Source organism: Mizuhopecten yessoensis, unplaced genomic scaffold (genome assembly GCF_002113885.1).
Source record: "Mizuhopecten yessoensis strain PY_sf001 unplaced genomic scaffold, ASM211388v2 scaffold1313, whole genome shotgun sequence".
Classification (NCBI taxonomy): Eukaryota; Metazoa; Mollusca; class Bivalvia; order Pectinida; family Pectinidae; genus Mizuhopecten; species Mizuhopecten yessoensis.
Genome location: NW_018403984.1, coordinates 1,735,667 through 1,754,168, shown reverse-complemented (window position 1 = coordinate 1,754,168; position 18,502 = coordinate 1,735,667). Strand labels below are relative to the sequence as shown.

Sequence of the window (18,502 nt, the reverse complement as noted above, 5' to 3'; positions counted from 1 at the left end):
GTATACGATCGACGACGGTGGACTGATATTGACTGATCAAATGGCCGTGCTCTAGACTTGAATGATGACAACAGCACAAAGGTGTATGCTGTATTTTGTTTTCAGATATTTAAGTTATCGTCATGTGATCTAGAAAGCTGAATAGAGTTCAGAAAAGTAAATTTCAATTAAATAGGAACATGTATCCAATAAAATATCCAAATCGTGATATCTTAAAAATTTCAAGCCGGTGTTTCGAAATGAAGACCAACATTTGTAATTTTGCTAAAACGTCCATATTCCTGGTAAATTCAGTTCGATGAACTGTAGTCAGATTTGTTGATCACATTTTAATGACTAAATATGAAAATACACAAATATCTGTTTTTTAAATGCCCTATGGTGTCAGTAATATAGACTGGGGAACGGGTAAAATGAATCGATCCAAAAATTTGTGCACGGCAGTATATTTTATTCAGTGAATTGGTAAGCTGACTGACACAATGTGCCACGCATCGCTAGGTTAGGATACTGGTTTGGTGACTGTCTACACGTACTTTGTCCCATGTCGTACACTGTACTGTCAGTACAAGTGTCATTGTCAGAGAGGAATCGGTTAGGACACGGCCACTTCTACCATTTCATCGACTTATTCCCAGGTACGTGTGTTTCATTGCTTCCATAATGTTTGTATTTCATATAATTAATTGGTTTCTGTTTCGACAGTAGTTAAGAAAAAATGGAATTCCAACTATTTTGCCTCTAACATTTCACCAATGTGTCATAGAAAGACGAAACAGCTGTATAGTGCAGTGTATTTGGCATATGGTATCTATTGCCATAATTTGTAGATGCAATTCATCCTTATAGCGCTTACAGGCGTTTATATCACGAATTGTGAATTTGTAGGCCTTTTGTATTTAACTGAAAGATCAGACAACCCCTGGTCCTGTCAACTGGTGCTGCTTGATTGTAGACCATGTACAGGTTCTATGCTAGGTGGTACTGTTGATGTTAAGAATCTCTTTAGGGAGGAGTTTTTTACATTGGATATTCATACGAAAAACATTCTTTAACTGGGTTTCCTACTCATAGCAAAATATTTCCGGATGTCGGTAAAACATATTTACCAATATCGATTTAATGAGAGTCCGTGTGTTATTAACTATGTTGAATTTTCCCTCGAGGAAGTATAGATATGTTTACATGCATTAGATACGGCTAATGAATAAATTAGATAAAGCTAACTTTATTGATTTTTTCAGATGTGCAGGTACGCTTCCATGTTTACCTGTGAGTGACTTGTAGTTATGAGCGGCCGTGGCGACATGCGACTAATGATGTAGCACCTGGATTTTACTTTTTGTCACCACGAAGACTCAGACCCTGCACCAATCTTAGGTAATGTACTATCGTTAACATTCAAAATAATGGTATGTACCAGCAAATACATTTTGTACAATGAAGTTTATTTGTCCATGTGATGTTCAACTTCATTCGCAAATTATGTTCTTGATAAAGGTTTGCTTTTATTGAATATGGTGTTTACAATCACAAGTTGCAAAGAGGAAAAATGACACAATGTTACCATGGTGCGTGGCGTTATATACCTTCTCATAAGCCGATTGTTTTCAAGTGGTGAATATTTACTGATGTTTCGTTTGTGAAAAGACAAGTTGTAATTGTATAGACCGGGATGCAAATGATTAATATGTGACACTGGTGGTTTACAAATCAGGTCGGAAATATCTAGAACATATAGTAAACCAGCAATTGTATATGGAAGTGATGTGTACAGGAAAAAATTATGAATTATATTTTGCTCAAGTGGTGAATATATACTGATGGAGGACAAGGTAACACTTGAATTAAGCCATACTTTAATTAATGTTATGTACGCGCTAATGAAATTTAATACTATAAAAAAAATCAAAAAAATGGTAAGTTGTATACTACCGAAGTATATTTTGTAATATGATTTTTGACACATGATGCCGTACTGATCAACAATGATATATCATAGTGATGAATGATGTACATGTATGGTGTAGTTACATATCATCTAATTACCTGGTACATGGGTAAAGTCTTCATGTAAGGTATATACACTGTATATATAAATAATAATACATGCCTTTTTCCATATCACACCCAGTATCAACCCGGGTCTGCAATATCAGCACAAGGGCCGAAGGCCCGAGGGCTGATATTGGTCGAGGGTTGATACTGGGTGTGAAATGGAAAAAGGCATGTTTTATTCTGTTTATTACATACTTACTAATAAAAGCTACTATCTTAAGCTATTTTTTATTGAAATATTGAAAAACAAAACATTTCCAAAAGAGGTGTGATACGGGTTTTGCGGGCTGATGCGGATTTTGGAGTGTGATACGGCGGGGGCTGATACGGCTTTTGGGGTGTGATACGACGAGGGCTGATATGGGTAAGAGCAATTGTGTCGTATCGCACATACAAAAAATCCGTATTTATGAGTAAGTATGTAGTAAATGTAATTATCAGATAGGCAATTTGTCCAACCAATAGTCACAATGTGTTCAGTAACCGAAGCTATAAAGTTCACTCATATCACACTACTTTGTTAACATGTTTATTGTATGAATCCACGATGTCTATAACTTGTAATAGCTGGTCACCTCTTATTACAAAAGTATGACTGATTGTAGCAATACAAATCCTAAAACATTTGAATTCAATCTTATCACTAAATTTACACATGCGTGATAGTTGCCTGCCACTGCTAGGATTCAATCTTTTTCACGTACTGCATTTAGCGACCAAAAAACAAATGAAATAACTTACATACAAAGCGAATAAATAAGTGATGCCGTTGGTTTCGGAACAGGCCAGGGAGCTTGCTATTGGTAGTTTCCTAGCAGATCAGTGAAAATACAAAGTTTCATACGCTTCCAGTAGATCACATTTATTTTCACTTTACGTCAAATACATTCTTACTTGTAGCAGAATGTTTCCGCGGGAACGATATTGTCGAGATTTTGCGGGTCAATGACGTGATCCCGAAAATATAATCTGAATAATAATATGATAAGCGTAAAATTGAGTCGCGGTGATAAACTTCATAATCGTGATGACGTCATGATGTATAGCACGTATGTGGTGGTACGGTTCATATACATTAAGAGTGTTGTTTGAAAATAGGTTATATCACACATCTATTAATTTTATTAATGATTTAATTTAGCAAAATAACTTATGTTTTGTTGCTCAATACATTGCATGCTGTTAAAATGAAGCCTATTGATTTGACACTTTATATGTCGAGAGTCCCTGTGCTAAAACATCGCGACAATTCAGTTCTTTCACGTGTATAGATTGCATAATAATTTTCTAATTTAGTGTCAGAATCGCGGAATTTTAGCGCGTGTAAATTATCCGTTATACGGAAGAAGCCGTCATAATATATATAAGGAGCAGTTAGTGTTATAACAGAGTCAGTTAGATGTACAGGTATTGTTATATACGTAAAGTAAAGCAACTGCTCCGACGTTAGGCTTTTAGTACCTGAGGTAACAGAAGTCCTTATAGCTGGGAGTATTTCTTGTTTGGGAATGCGTCCTGCGTTATTCGATTTTTGATTTTCAAGCTCTTGTTTATAGATAAATTTAGCAAAGGTAATAAAAAGTTCGAATAGCAATCGTTGAGGGATTTCTGAGTCAGTAACACAAATTGTAATAATGTATTACCGCGGACACAGCCATAACAATATATAGCTGATGTTACAAGTCTCCACATTCCTAATTAATTTTGTCGTCATATCACATGATTGAGATGATACTGGAAGTCAGGTGAGACGGCGCCTACATTAGCGTATGCATTGTAAAATATATTTTATTTCAACAATAGGTTTCGGCTCTGTTCTATTCGCATACGCCATGCTTGATGATTATCAGCAATTAAACAATGTTACTTTATTGATTTCATGTACAATTTACCTTAACGTTCACATTCAAAGTAATCCTACCGATTATTTATTAATCTGTCAGTACATATACACCAGCAATGGGACATGTATTTGTTTATGTTGGGCAGCCATGCCAATATGATATTGTTATTTAACACAGTAAATTATGTATTGCTATAATATAGGTTTTCATTACAGAACGAAATCTCAATTTACACCAAGCAAACAATACGCCACAGTTTTAAATTACAGCCACATAGTGACAGCTGGCAATGGTGATAACGAACAAAATATTGATTTCTCATGATTTTTTTTGATTTTTTTTTTTTAAATCAGAACGACAACAGAGCATATTCACATTCCAATAAGGATTGTCGTTATACAAGCGACCATGCCTTAAACGCCATTGGATACATTGATGAAACTGTCGGTACAAATTACAGATCGTGACGTCACCGCACATGTGGTTTAATTGAACGGAACGCACTTTCAATTATTAATGCTGATGAAAAGATCGATACATATTTATATATCATATATAGATGTTGATGTATCAAAAGTACCTTCTGATTAATGTTTTCTACCAATATAAAAGTATGTAGTTGTGTCGGTAGACAAATTATCTGAAAAATTTAGCGTTATACATGTACATCCTGCTCGCAAACACAGCTTAACTTACTTGGTAACAAAGAAAACCATACTTTTTCATTCTCTAAAGCCTAATCCTATCTAATCATCCTTCTATAGCCTTCCGAATACTAATTATTAATATGGATCTGACCTGCCTCGTTTGTATTGGATTCCGAACTTACCGATAATTCCTATAAACAACGTTTTGCTCGCTGGCTCTGTTAATTGCTGCTATTTGCTATCCCAATCCATTTTCTAAACCTAGAAATATCTAAGTAAAGGAGAAAGACCGAAAACTGTCCATTCTAAGAGAGAGTGGACTGATCGAGTTCGAGGTCCGTAGGGCCGAGATCTGTTTATTCTCTCACAGAATGTTCTCCTACTTAAAACTCAGTGCCCCTTTGTATTAATACTGGATGTCGTATTTGGACTTATCGGTTAGTTTGGCCTGTTGAGACATTTAGTAATTATCGACTGTATTTACCTGGGGACATTCGGGCATTGTGGAGTTTACTATAATGGCTGATTAAAACCAGACACGAAGCAAAAGCTTTGAGTTCTTTATTAGAGTATGAGAACACGACACTGGACACCATGGTGTGTTAACAATGGACACATTGAACATTTACGGGTAGCATGACTATATTTGGAAATGCACATGATTTCCATGTCCACTGTTATAATGAATCCTGGGTATTTATCAGTCAGTCCAGCTTGGTCATTTCAAGTGTGAGCCTGTACTTCTGAGGAGATGACGATACCGCTTACACATCACTTTTGAACTTATTTAATTTGTTGAAGTGTTGATTAAACACCACATCGAACAGAGAACAACGTAAGAATTAACTAAAATGACACTTAGACTGCATGCATAGATAAATTACTGAAGCAATGTTTCAAGCAACTAAAACCTCAAGCAACACACCTTTGGATATTTCAGGATATAACCACTGTATTCGTGAAAAGTGTAGAAATGTCTATTGAATTAATTTATTCTACCTCCAAGTATTAATCATTGAGTGTGCGAGGATTTGTTCCTGAATAACAGCATTTTCCCCCATTCCATCAATATTTATATTTCAAAATAACCGTTTCTTCCTCAATCACGATTTACAGCAGTCAGCTGGAATGATTTGTTCTCAAATACATTTTCCTAAATAAAATTCAACAGCGATATTCCTTCTTTGCGTATTGCAGAGTTATCTTCTCTTTGGAGCAGGTATTGATTGTTACGTCACTTGTTTGTGAGAGTAACGTCATCAATTTTTGAGAAAACGACGTAATGTTCCTCGCACAAACCAATGACGTAACAATCAATACCTGCTCCCAAGAGAAGATAACTCTGCAATACGCAAAGACGGAATAGTCTTTATATCAAATATAACTATCTGTGGTGTTTCGATGGATAATATTTAATGTACAGACATGGAATTAGATTAGAATTAGGCGCTTAAAGGTAAAGCTGTATTTTGTTACCTTTAGCTCTTCAGTATTAGGCCAGTAACTGTCCATAGTGAAACACAATGATGGACAACTACTACTTATTAATAGACAGCTACAGGTTTTTCTGTGTACATTCTACTATAAAATGTACAAGAGAAAAGGATGACATCACAACTGTCCTTAAATCAGGATTACAGTTTAATTTAACAATATTCACTCCAGAAATGGGATATATTGAATATAGATTTTGAAGATTTTTAAATATCTCTTTTATTATACTTGGTTGTCCTCTCCTTTCGAGTCCCTTCTATCAAAACGTTTGACAGTTTCCTCTCTATACACTGTAACACATTATATCAAACTGTTCTGTTATGTTAAAAGGAGGGACCTATTTCCAAGATGGTGAAAGTCAATATGTAGGTTGTACTATTCCGATGCATACCGTGAAAAATACGACGCAGGCCCAAACGAAAGACGAATATGATTGAGTTCCGTGTTAACAATATGATTGATAAATTGATAAATTAATTTGCAAGCTTTTTCTTCATTGTTCGTATTCCTATAGGAACAGAGGTGCCTCTCTCATGGCCTGTTTTTTTTGTTTTTGAATGTGGGGCTTAAATAATTTCACAGCTTCCCAGGACTTGTAACAAAAATGTAGTCTTTCAGTTTCACTTGTTTGTGTATCGACGATGTGCTGTCTTCAAACAATAAGACATTATTGACCTTGCCTGACCTTGAAATCAAGGCCAATACCTGAGCCGCTTTCATCGCTCTTTAGTTTCAACTTGACCAACAGGAACGGCTTTCACAGCCTGAGGTATGTACGTGTCGCAGTTGATTTGGTGTTCAATATACTTCGTATATCATGAATTCTGTGACAGACTCCACCGCTGACGTAAAGACAAGCCTATATCACAAGGTTTTCGATACATGTAAAATTATGGCGGTTATGGACGAGTTTCATTGGGGTCATATCATCTCATTAGGGGAAGCTTCGTTTCATTGGAGGCATTTTTCGTCTGTGTATGAGAGTTTTTCATCGAATTCAAATAAGGTTTGATGTGGATAAAGTCCGAGGCGTATCACGGGTCGCTTGTCAGTCAACATCATCATGTGGATGTGGCAAAATACACGTCTCCTGCAAAGATCTGTGTGACGTCGGAAAAAAACTTTATAACACCATGAATAGATCGTGACCGAGGTTTACCAGTGTTTCGAAAACGAACAAACCTGACCGTTTTCCGTGTAATACCCAGATGCACATATGTTCAGCAGAAAGTGGCCGGTGTGTAGTTATATCGTGTATTGTAAGCTAGGGAAGGAAGTTAATTTGTGTTCCGTTCTCTTTGTAGGAATGTCACAACCAACAGCCCCACCTTACGCCCAGTATCCGCCTGCATACTCGATACTTTCAATTCCAGACCAAAGGTCGCATATTAATCAAGACAGATGTCGAAACTCGCACAGGATTTATCAAACAACATCAGACATAGGCTACACACGACCGCAACAGGCGATATATCCAAGCAACCGGATGATTCATCCGGGTTACTTCCACGGCAACCAACCCCTTCCTGGGCAAGCCACCAGCTATCCTCCGCGCCATGGAAATGAACCGATTTTCAGGAGAACGTAAGTGAATTATCAAGGTCATTGCACGTTCAATAATCTATTTACTACCGTTCCTTATGGACTAGCAATTCATTTATTGAATCACAATTACTTTTAATTGCAAAGGTGCCTTTTTAATATTGATAGTAACTGAAAATGGAATTAACATTCGCGGATAATAATTTCAATTTGTAAATTGGTCTCCAGGCAAATGTACGCTTAAACAATCTAAAAATCGTCCTTATTGGTTACAGCACGATAGAGAAGGAAGAGAGTGGACGTGTCGACAACGTTGACGTGTGTATAATGGCCGTTCTAGCCGCAGTATGTTGTTGTTTCTTGTGTTCAAACTTGGAGGACTAAGAAGCTATTGACTTTTCCTCAATAGTAAGCGTTTCATCAGCGGTATTCGCTTGTTATTAACACACATTGACTTAAGGATATTTGCGTCATCTATGCGACATGCATTATTTTCAAAAAGAGTTTACATATTTGGAGTTGAGACAAATGCCACCCATGAAACGGTTGAGCTGTTGTTTAAACAGAAGTTTTAATGAACTGGCTGATTTTCACTTTCCGTCATTTTCATGGGTTGAAATCCTGAATCATGGAACACGGTGGTAAGAATATATGTGCTCTTGTAAATTTGCTTCTTTCCGTTGATATCAGTCATTTTCATTGGTTAAAATCCTGAATTATGGAACGAAGTGGTTTGAAGGTTAGCGTCCTTTCATTTTGTGCTCATCCATTGAGAAAAATGCATACCGGACGTCCATGTAATTTCATAACAGATGTCTCCTCTTTATACCTGTACTTGATAGGGCAATGGTGCCACAACCGACCAGATATCTCAGTTGGTTAGAGAGACACTATAACGGTCGAAGGTCCAGAGTTCGAATTTTTTCGGTGTATTTCATTTTTATTACTTTTTCACAAGAGTTCAGGAAGTAATGTATTTCTCTTCAGAATTGTGACATCAAAGCTTTACCAAAGCCAAACAAAGGCCTAGCCCTTTTTTGTCATGGTACAGGGAGTATCAAAAACGAACAATACCAAACTATGTGACGCATTGTAAAACCGAATGCTTAGCTTAGAGCTGAACACATAGCAGTGGGATATTTTCATATCAGCTAGTTAACTTATTGCCTCAAACATGTTCCTACCAGGCCAAGCTCTTCGGTTGTAAAACAACATCTATCGATCGACGATATTATCAAAGATCTAGCAAAAAGAAACTTCGTTGTTTATATTGTGTAACACTTGTTATCAAATTTTAAAAAGAAAATAAGTCGCTTAAGCTCGTTTTCATTGTAACAAATTAATATTAACTAACTCGTGATGTGGACAGAGATATACTCTCAAAACCAGGACAGTATATGTGTTTTTCCAATACAAGGATTTACTAAATGCAGCACTCCCAGATATATTTTCTGTCGACATAACAGAAGATAAATGACCCTTTAATCGACAGATTAGTATCGACACGCAGCACTAACATTGTCAGAGATTTAGGTGAATTTATCAGACATCGGCAATATCCGACTGATTGTGATACGGTCATTCTAGTGTGCCGTCTTATAATTTCTCAGATCGTGCGAGCAGTCCAGATCCTTAGGCAGACAGAACGAAAGGAAAGTTTCTGTTAGGAAGGAAAAATGTATGGTGTCTTACACGATTTAAATTTTGTTGGCAATAATTTGTGCTCTAATTGTTCCTTCTGTTTACAAACCAAAGATGGATTATGCGATATGAATACATATCGGCTTTAAGACGGCCAAAGAAACATGTATAAACCATTAATGCTATATTTAAGTGGATGCAATCAAATTGTTGTTACCTGCTTTGCATTTTGATTTAGCTGATGCGTGTGCCGTGAAATAGGGCAGAATGCCTCGAAAGTTGACGAGTTATATTGTCAGCATTGGCTACCATCTCTATTCTTCCTGTACTTTCGCATTGAGTTGTAACGTACGGGTGGTTACCAATCTAGCCACTGACCACGCCCGACGTTGTTGAACCAGTCAGCGGGTCTCATGGTTATTCCGTCTTTGCGTATTGCAGAGTTATCTTCTCTTGTGAGCAGGTATTGATTGTTACATCATTTGTTTGTGAGACTAACGTCATCAATTTTTGAGAAAAAACGACGTAATTCAATCACTACCTGCTCACAAGAGAAGATAACTCTGCAATACGCAAAGACGGATTAGTGCATTGCTGGAAAAGCTAGCTTGCCAGTAAGGCAGTATGACCTCCTCATATCCCTTGATTGTAACACATTCAAAAAGAAATAGGACAAAAAATGTGAATAGGATTCAAACAAGGTGAATTTTAAAATAAACAGAGATGTTCATCGCCACTGGATTCTCGTTTTTATTTATGTTTTTCTTTACTTGATTACAGTCACATTCCTTTAGTTTTGTGGAATTGTTTCAGAAGCTCCGGATTGAAACGATTGCAATGTTGTTTTTGAGAAAAAGAATAATAAATTATAATTGGAATCGGTAGAAACTTTTACCCGATTGGTTAAAAGTATCCCATTCCAATCATGACTTTCCTAGAAGAACGGGTCAGACTTGGACGCTGATGTACATCACTGTGGACGAATTCAGACTACAAGAAGAAATGGTAGGGGATCTAACAGTTCTAACAAGTAACAGGCGTTATTTAACTGTTGTAAAAAAACAATTGTTTATTTGACGGGCGGTTTTGGATTGGCGACCTTATAAAGCGTTTAGAAAGATATGCGAATGTCGACACAAGAACGTTACTATGAAATCAACCATTAGTTAGAGTAAACTGCAAGATTAACTAAGTGAATGTACTGACATTTGGTTAGTGCAGGACACTCGCATTTTACTAGAGGGCTTGGACACTTTACTAAATACATGTAGGACGTAAATATGTTACTGAACCACTGGAATAAAATCAAATCCTTGATGTTATTGTATATGTGTCATCAGTGCCATTATTTATATGAGAAAGGTAACATTTATAACGGAAAAAATATTTCATACGAAAGAAATATAAGTAAACATAAATTCAAAAATTCTAGTATGTGTATTTTATTAAAAACTGTAAATTCAAAAACAAAGACATTAAGATGAAAAACAACAACGACCCTATGTATCTTGACCCAGTTTTTCAACGTTCCTCAATTGAAAGAAATTCTTAATAAGTTTTTTCAAATGGAATTTATAAAAATCTTAAATTAAATTACTCCAGTAATGCATTTCTTTATTCACAGGATCTCTCTTACAATCATGACACATTTCCACAACAAATGATGGAATACTTATCGGTTAGGAAAGGGTAATTTTTAATGACATTACGTGAACTTTTAAAGATAAAGTGGACACGTTATCACGTAAAAAACAATAACTGACGTCATTGCTTCGGATAAAACAATGTCATTGTTTTCTTATTTGATACATTATGACTGACTTATTGCTAAATAGTAATGCATAAAATTGTATTTGACTGATCAGAAAACATTTCACCATTACATTGTGTATACACTATCACTCCAATTGTTCTCTCATCGGCGATAGACATTTTACTGGAGTCGATCCCATCGGTCGCAGTGACCCGTTAATAGCGTGAATCTGTCATATTGATCTTTTCATAGAACACATTGCTGTTAGCCATTTGCTTTATCCATAGTATACTACAACCTGTGAAAACGATATATATATATATAAATTTATCATACGAATACCTTGGTATGCAGTGACATAAAGCCATCACATGTAATGTGTGTAATATCACTCCAGAAATGACGTTACAATCGAATAGGAACAATCAATGTGACGTCACGTCATTGTGAAGCGGATTCATCGTTTCAGGGTCGGCCAAGTGCAAAGAACATATATTCTTTTCAGATCACAATTATACAGTTTACTTTGTATTACATAATAAAAAGAATCTGTCATTCGTTTCCCTTCATATTAGATTGATGATACCAGTTTTGTACTTTTCATATGAAAAATTAAAATCTAAGACAGAAATTTATGACAGATCCTCTATATCTACACAGACGTTGCGGCTAAATGAACACCCTGATTTACTTATTTGGGTTGTATTCAATACGAAAAAAGGCTACACAACACCGAATTCATCCTGTTTCATACGACACTCGTTCACTTACACAGCTCATTCACACATTGCTATCGTCCAAACTGAGTTTGATTATTGTGGTTATACAATTGATATTTAACAAAATCAATAAAGAGAAAACCAAGACAGAATAAAATGATCCCGAGTTAAACATGATGTTGCTCTTCACATTAATTCAAAATATATTATTGTTTACTTGCAGTAAACCTTTACTCTACTAAACAAAGGGAGGTAATAATAAATCACCCTTTTGTATAAATACATGGAACTACTTAAAGACACTAAATGTCTACATACCGGATATTAAGGTAAATCGACAGTGTAAAATGGGGTTTTGAATATCTTTTTTTCCTGGACAAGGTTTGCAAAGTGTTTGATATTTCTCCATTTCACACTGTAAATAATGATTCAATACTTTTCATCTACACGTTACTAAAATAACACCAGCTCCCTACAAGGACGTTATTTGTGACGTCATAACACATATATCAGACCACGTGGTAACACATAGGTCGCTATACTGTAAAACAAGAGCAAGCTTATTTGAAATTTGATAAGCTAAATCAGTCGTTAACAAAACAAAGATACACGACATTATGTCATGTCTTATCCTCAATAATCAATTTTGAATCTCTATACAAACAAATTAATTATCCCTTTTTTTCAAATCAACTGAGGTTATCAAAATGTACTGATTATTCATCTCGATATCATTCACGACAAAGAAGCTTTCAAATATCAGAGAAAACACACAGATAAATCTCCATGATGCCATTGCTTATATTCCGTCTTTGCGTATTGCAGAGTTATCTTCTCTTGGGAGCAGGTATTGATTGTTACATCATTGGTTTGTGCGAGAAAATTACGTCGTTTTCTCAAAAATTGATGACGTTACTCTCACAAACAAATGACGTAACAATCAATACCTGCTCCAAAGAGAAATAACTCTGCGATACGCAAAGACGGAATATATGTAACGACTTCATACCGATTGTGACGTCACAATAGCGATGTGTGATTTTACGGTACTAGAACTACAAGTTGCATCAATGTAATAGACAAACTGAATCATGGGTAGGAAAATATAATGTAGTATATAAAGGGTGGCAGTCACGTGATCGAAACGAAATATGGGCTATGAAAATATTGCAGATTGATCTTATTCAGATAAGCACATAACCTAATATAATTTCAATTACTGTACACATTATATAGTTAGATGTCCGAATGCAGTCCAAAGAGGGCAGCTCATGCAGTGATACAATATTTTTTTTGAAAATCGGAGACTAAATCTGAAAAAAAAAGGCTAGAAATACTTTTTTAACTGTTCCGACGTTGAAGTTTATATCAAACATCACACTGATAAAATTAGTAAGCTGTGGTTTTCTACTATTCAATTAGCTTAGATTGTGATTGTCCTTATCTTAAATGTTTGCTTGCAAAAATGAAAAAGTGAAACAAAATTTGAGACCATTTTTCAAAATGTCGCATCGTCTCACTCCTGAGTACCTCGTTTCCATATCATTTTTATTAAATGTGTGTAAATATACAGGTTCAAACTAAAAGTTATCAACAGATAAATACATGTAGCAAATGAGGATGTATAATATTTTAGAAACTTCTGATTGATAGTTTTACCATTTATACTGACATTCAAATGGCAAGTTTGTGAACAAATCCTGATTTCTCGGGAAAGACTTTTTTAAAATATGTTGTTCCTGCCTTGAAAAAACGCCGAGTACTTTTCTTTCTTGTTAGAACATGCGTTTCTTTTTATACAGTCCAGGGGGCGGCGGATTGATCGTTTCATTCAAACTACTGTATTGAACAAGCGACCAATTTCACATTAGAGAAAATGATCGTCATTGTTGAGTTCTCTGCTTTTAAAGCTGTTAAAATAAATTCATTCAAGCAGACAATACCACAATAAAAACTTACCTGAAGTGAGTCACACCTTCGTTATTGTGTGTGTGCTAATATCACTGCGTAATCACGTGGTTCCAAACTGTCGTATCACAGGTGCCATTTTTTCTTAAATATAGTAGTTCTAAAAGTATACACCCTCATTTTCCACATAGATACTATTACACAGTCCCCTGTAGTCCGAATTATTCTGTCGTTTTATCGACTTTTTTCATATCGGTCTGTCGTCGATTAACCAACCCATGTTTTTAATGGTAATGAGGCCATGAGCAATATCACATGACTAAAAGTATACACCTGTAAAGGGGGAGAGTGAACAAATTTATGCTAACTGTGTCATTTTTCTGACAGAATATATCATAAAAATCTGTTATATTTTACTATATAAAACGTACAACCAGATACAATTCATCACATATATACCCTCTTTTGTAAATAAACATATTTGTATACTTTTTAAATAAAACTAGCACTTTGATTCCCGTCAGTATGATCAAGGCTTTCTTCTAATTTCCGAGCTGAAGTCCACTGAAAAGTAAGATAAACGTGATGTAGAAACAAACAAAAGACTGACAATCAATTAAAATAAAACCGAAAAAGAGTATCGCCCTCCCACGTTTAATGTGTCTGTGAATTTGTAATGAAATATTTTACGATAGGCACCAGTTATGGCGCGAAACGTATGAATAGGTTTTGAACCACAATTATCCGGATGTTTGAATACCAAAATAACCTGGGTTCAAGTTGTATGCAAAGTGGAAATTGTGTAAAGGACAAAACTACTCAGGTTAAGGCCTGGGTCCGTGGTAATGAAACCGTTCTCGTGATCAAGCTGGGTTTTTTTTTGGCTAAAACCAACTTTCTTGTCACTCACTTAAAGCATGTCAAACGATCAAAACATCGAAAACAGTATTCAGCTTAAAGTCGCTTAAAAGTTTTTCCAAATCATTGACAAAAAAGAATTCATTATAAAGTTATAATCAGAACTTGATATCAGGCTTGAGCACAAAATCCATGCTTGAGCATTAGAACGGTTTCATGAATATGGGCTCAGGCACCAAACGCGGTCACACGGGGACGGGCAGACCTAACAGTATTAGTTTCCCGTTACTCCTCTACAACACTATATGTCGGTTGCGAATGTACAAATACGTTTTCGACTCCACATAGTGTCCATAGACTTACCTGATATCGATTTTGTTTTCTGACTGAGCAAGGAGAGCAAATTTGGTTTCGTCGCTGGGGGAGTTGAGATGAATGAGCAGGATATAGTTCCCGGGGTCTAGTACGTAGTCCGCCTTGACATTGGGTCCAGCTAAAAACTTTCCGTCGTCGTTGTCCGTCATAAGGACGATGGTCCCTTCCGCCCGGTAGTTGCCGTTGATCCAGGGGGTCGTCAAGGGTACGTGAATGTTACCGTCATCCTAGGGAAGACAGAAGGACAAGGGTGTACCGTAATCATCGTCACAGACAAGTAAAACACACACAGGGTCAAATGGCACTAGCACAGACAAAAAGGTTGGGGCACCATATCTACATGTGGTAAGGTAACAAAGAAGATACAAGATATACACAAGACGCATCTGATAAAGAAGGTAGGGTTTCTTCGACATTCCATTCCTACATGACATTTCCATACGAAGTATTCAGAGTATAAGACAGTGTATGGAACGAATTTCACCGCTATAGCGTATTGTTTGGACTGTTAACTCGTAAACAAACCGGTCGGTCAACACAACGAAACCAATTTGAGAAAGACATCTGTGCAGCACACAGCTGCCATGGCAACTGTAAAAACATGTTATTATCAAACGATTTTAACTCAGATACCATCCACACATGTTTGCAAAACAGATAGCTGTAGTGTGTATGATCTAGTAATGAGATAAGATCTGACACCGGTATCCAAACGTCATTAAATAAACACATACAAAAACGATTCAAAGAGAATTGATGTTTGGAGAGGTCATATCTTGAATATGTGCTATCATCTGTCAATTCAATAATACTCACTCTCCACATACGAATACCAAGGGGGACCATTTCCGGTTTGTCGTCTTGTAACAGCTGGAACTGGACGAAACCTACAACGACACGTGACGCTGGTAAATGTCTAGACAGACAGACAGACAGACAATTGACTACACATTAATCTAAGATAACAATGGAACCGGACATAACAGCCTCTGCTATGTGCTTAGAATGGACTTATGATAATAAAGAAGGAACAGGTTATCATTTCGAACCGTTCATGTTTAGAATGATATAGAACAATTTGCCCTGCCTTTCATCTGTATCTCCTAAGAACACGCTATGTGTAATTAAGATATATATTTTTATTACCGATATGGGACTTAATATTTTGATTTCTTTTTAGCAATGAGATTATTACCTACAGTTCAGCAGTCACTGATATCTACCTGTCTGGTTGACGGTGATCCGGAACTGCGGGTTGATTCCCACTGTCGGATAAGAAACCTGACCACCTGCATTGACACCTTCTCTGATATTTCCCATCAGAACCTGGCTGTGCACTGGAGGTCAAATATATCCACAAAAATTAACAGTAACGAAAAATGTAAACATCGTCTGCAACTACAGATTATGGAAAATCAAAAGAGGGTTACGAAATCAGAAGCAAGTTATTGAAGCAAACCTTTCTGTTTCAAATATGCTGTTATATTTGATTATAAATATGAAAGATACAACATAAGTCTATAAATTAAGTGTTCCAAAATGTAAGTAGAAGAGTGAAACAGAAGAAGTGCCAATACAATCCCTTGTAATGTCACACGTTTCCTTTTTGTCCGCAACATGTGATTCCAAGGTTCAAGGCTAAAAGTGATGGCACATACAAAGTAATGGCACAATTAAGGTAGTCTATGAACAAAGGGAGACAGCTAGTAGTCAGTATTCATTACCAGATAAACAGCTAGTAGTCAGTATTCATTACCAGATACACAGCTATTAGTCAGTATTCATTACCAGATAACTAGTAGTCAGTATTCATTACCAGATATACAGCTGGTAGTCAGTATTCATTACCAGATAACTAGTAGTCAGTATTCATTACCAGATAAACATCTAGTAGGCAGTATCCATTACCAGATAACTAGTAGTCAGTATTCATTACCAGATAAACAGCTAGTAGTCAGTATTCATTACCAGATACACAGCTATTAGTCAGTGTTCATTACCAGATAACTAGTAGTCAGTATTCATTACCAGATAAACATCTAGTAGGCAGTATCCATTACCAGATAACTAGTAGTCAGTATTCATTACCAGATATACAGCTGGCAGTCAGTATTCATTACCAGATAACTAGTAGTCAGTATGCATTACCAGATAACTAGTAGTCAGTATTCATTACCAGATAAACAGCTAGTAGTCAGTATTCATTACCAGATAAACAGCTAGTAGGCAATATTCATTACCAGATAAACAACTAGTAGGCAATATTCATTACCAGATAAACATCTAGCAGGCAGTATCCATTACCAGACAAACAGCTAGTAGTCAGTATTCATTACCAGATAAACATCTAGTAGGCAGTATCCATTACCAGATAACTAGTAGTCAGTATTCATTACCAGATAAACAGCTGGTAGTCAGTATTCATTACCAGATAAACAGCTGGTAGTCAGTATTTCTTATCAGATAAACAGCTAGTAGTCAGTATTCATTACCAGATAACTAGTAGTCAGTATGCATTACCAGATAACTAGTAGTCAGTATTCATTACCCGATAACTAGTAGTCAGTTTTCATTACCAGATAACTAGTAGTCAGTATTCATTACCAGAAAAACAGCTAGTAGTCAGTATTCATTACCAGATAAAAAGCTAGTAGGCAATATTCATAACCAGACAAACAGCTAGTAGGCAATATTCATTACCAGATAAACAACTAGTAGTCAGTATTCATTACCAGATAAACATCTAGTAGGCAGTATTCATTATCAGATAAACAGCTAGTAGGCAGTATTCATTACCAGATAAACAGCTAGTAGGCAGTATTCATTACCAGACAAACAACTAGTAGGCAGTATTCATTACCAGATAAACAACTAGTAGTCAGTATTCATTACCAGATAAACAGCTAGTAGGCAGTATTCATTACCAGACAAACAACTAGTAGGCAGTATTCATTACCAGGTAAACAACTAGTAGGCAGTATTCATTAACAGGTAAAAACGTTTTCTCAATACACGTTAATTCATATTGCCGATAGCATGTTATATGTATCTTAGTGATACAATAGTGTGTTACATTGTGAGTTCGCTCTTTGCGTAACTGTTCATATTTTATATATTGTTACGTTGTGACTGATTCATGTAATGGTAACCATGATACCTTAATTTAAACTTTCACCATAATGGACTAATCCAGATCAATGCTATGGTAGAGTTTACTTAGGTTACATATGGGTGAAAAGGTTAAATAGGCCTGTAGAAACAAAGATGAGTCAATAGCTGTGGATATAGAAAGGACAATGCTGTACCATACTAAGTTTCCCTATTGGTACACACTTAATTATGTTCTGTATAGTAGCTGCTATATACACAAATAAGCAATTGCATGCACATCAAAAATATAAATGTCTCATTCTTTATAACTCAGAGATATCTATGTATTTAAATGTGCTTACCAAGCCGTATAATGTAGAATATATGAATAATAATGAAGTATTGTTCTAGCGATGACTGGATGTCTTCAAGCAAGCAATGAATCTGTTTAAAACATACATGATAAGCTGCTGTACTTTGGTGGATCAGACCCACCATAATCCCCTGTAAGTCTCCAGTACCATTTAGATAACAGTGGTTTCTGAATCTCATATTCGATATTTTGAAAAACAA

The 18,502-nt window shown here is 36.0% G+C and overlaps 1 protein-coding gene and 1 long non-coding RNA gene across 4 annotated transcripts in view; one reads left to right on the top strand and one right to left on the bottom strand.

The window, feature by feature from the left end:
- Nucleotides 1-463: 463 nt before the first annotated feature.
- On the top strand, nucleotides 464-9,713 carry LOC110459192. Its single transcript, XR_002463869.1, has 4 exons — nucleotides 464-638; nucleotides 1,245-1,380; nucleotides 7,348-7,627; nucleotides 7,861-9,713. It is a non-coding gene; the product is annotated as an uncharacterized LOC110459192 (long non-coding RNA).
- A 3,281-nt stretch (nucleotides 9,714-12,994) lies between these two features.
- The window catches only part of LOC110459731 (calpain-5-like), a 28,891-nt gene continuing 23,383 nt past the window's right edge, over nucleotides 12,995-18,502 (bottom strand). For all 3 annotated transcript variants that reach the window (XM_021512138.1, XM_021512154.1, XM_021512146.1), the window contains exons 13-16: nucleotides 16,063-16,176; nucleotides 15,656-15,726; nucleotides 14,828-15,066; nucleotides 12,995-14,170 (exon numbers count right to left, since the gene is read on the bottom strand). In XM_021512138.1, coding sequence (XP_021367813.1) covers nucleotides 14,149-14,170; nucleotides 14,828-15,066; nucleotides 15,656-15,726; nucleotides 16,063-16,176 — 446 coding nt within the window. In that variant the 3' untranslated portion in view covers nucleotides 12,995-14,148. The remainder of the gene's footprint in view (nucleotides 14,171-14,827; nucleotides 15,067-15,655; nucleotides 15,727-16,062; nucleotides 16,177-18,502) is intronic.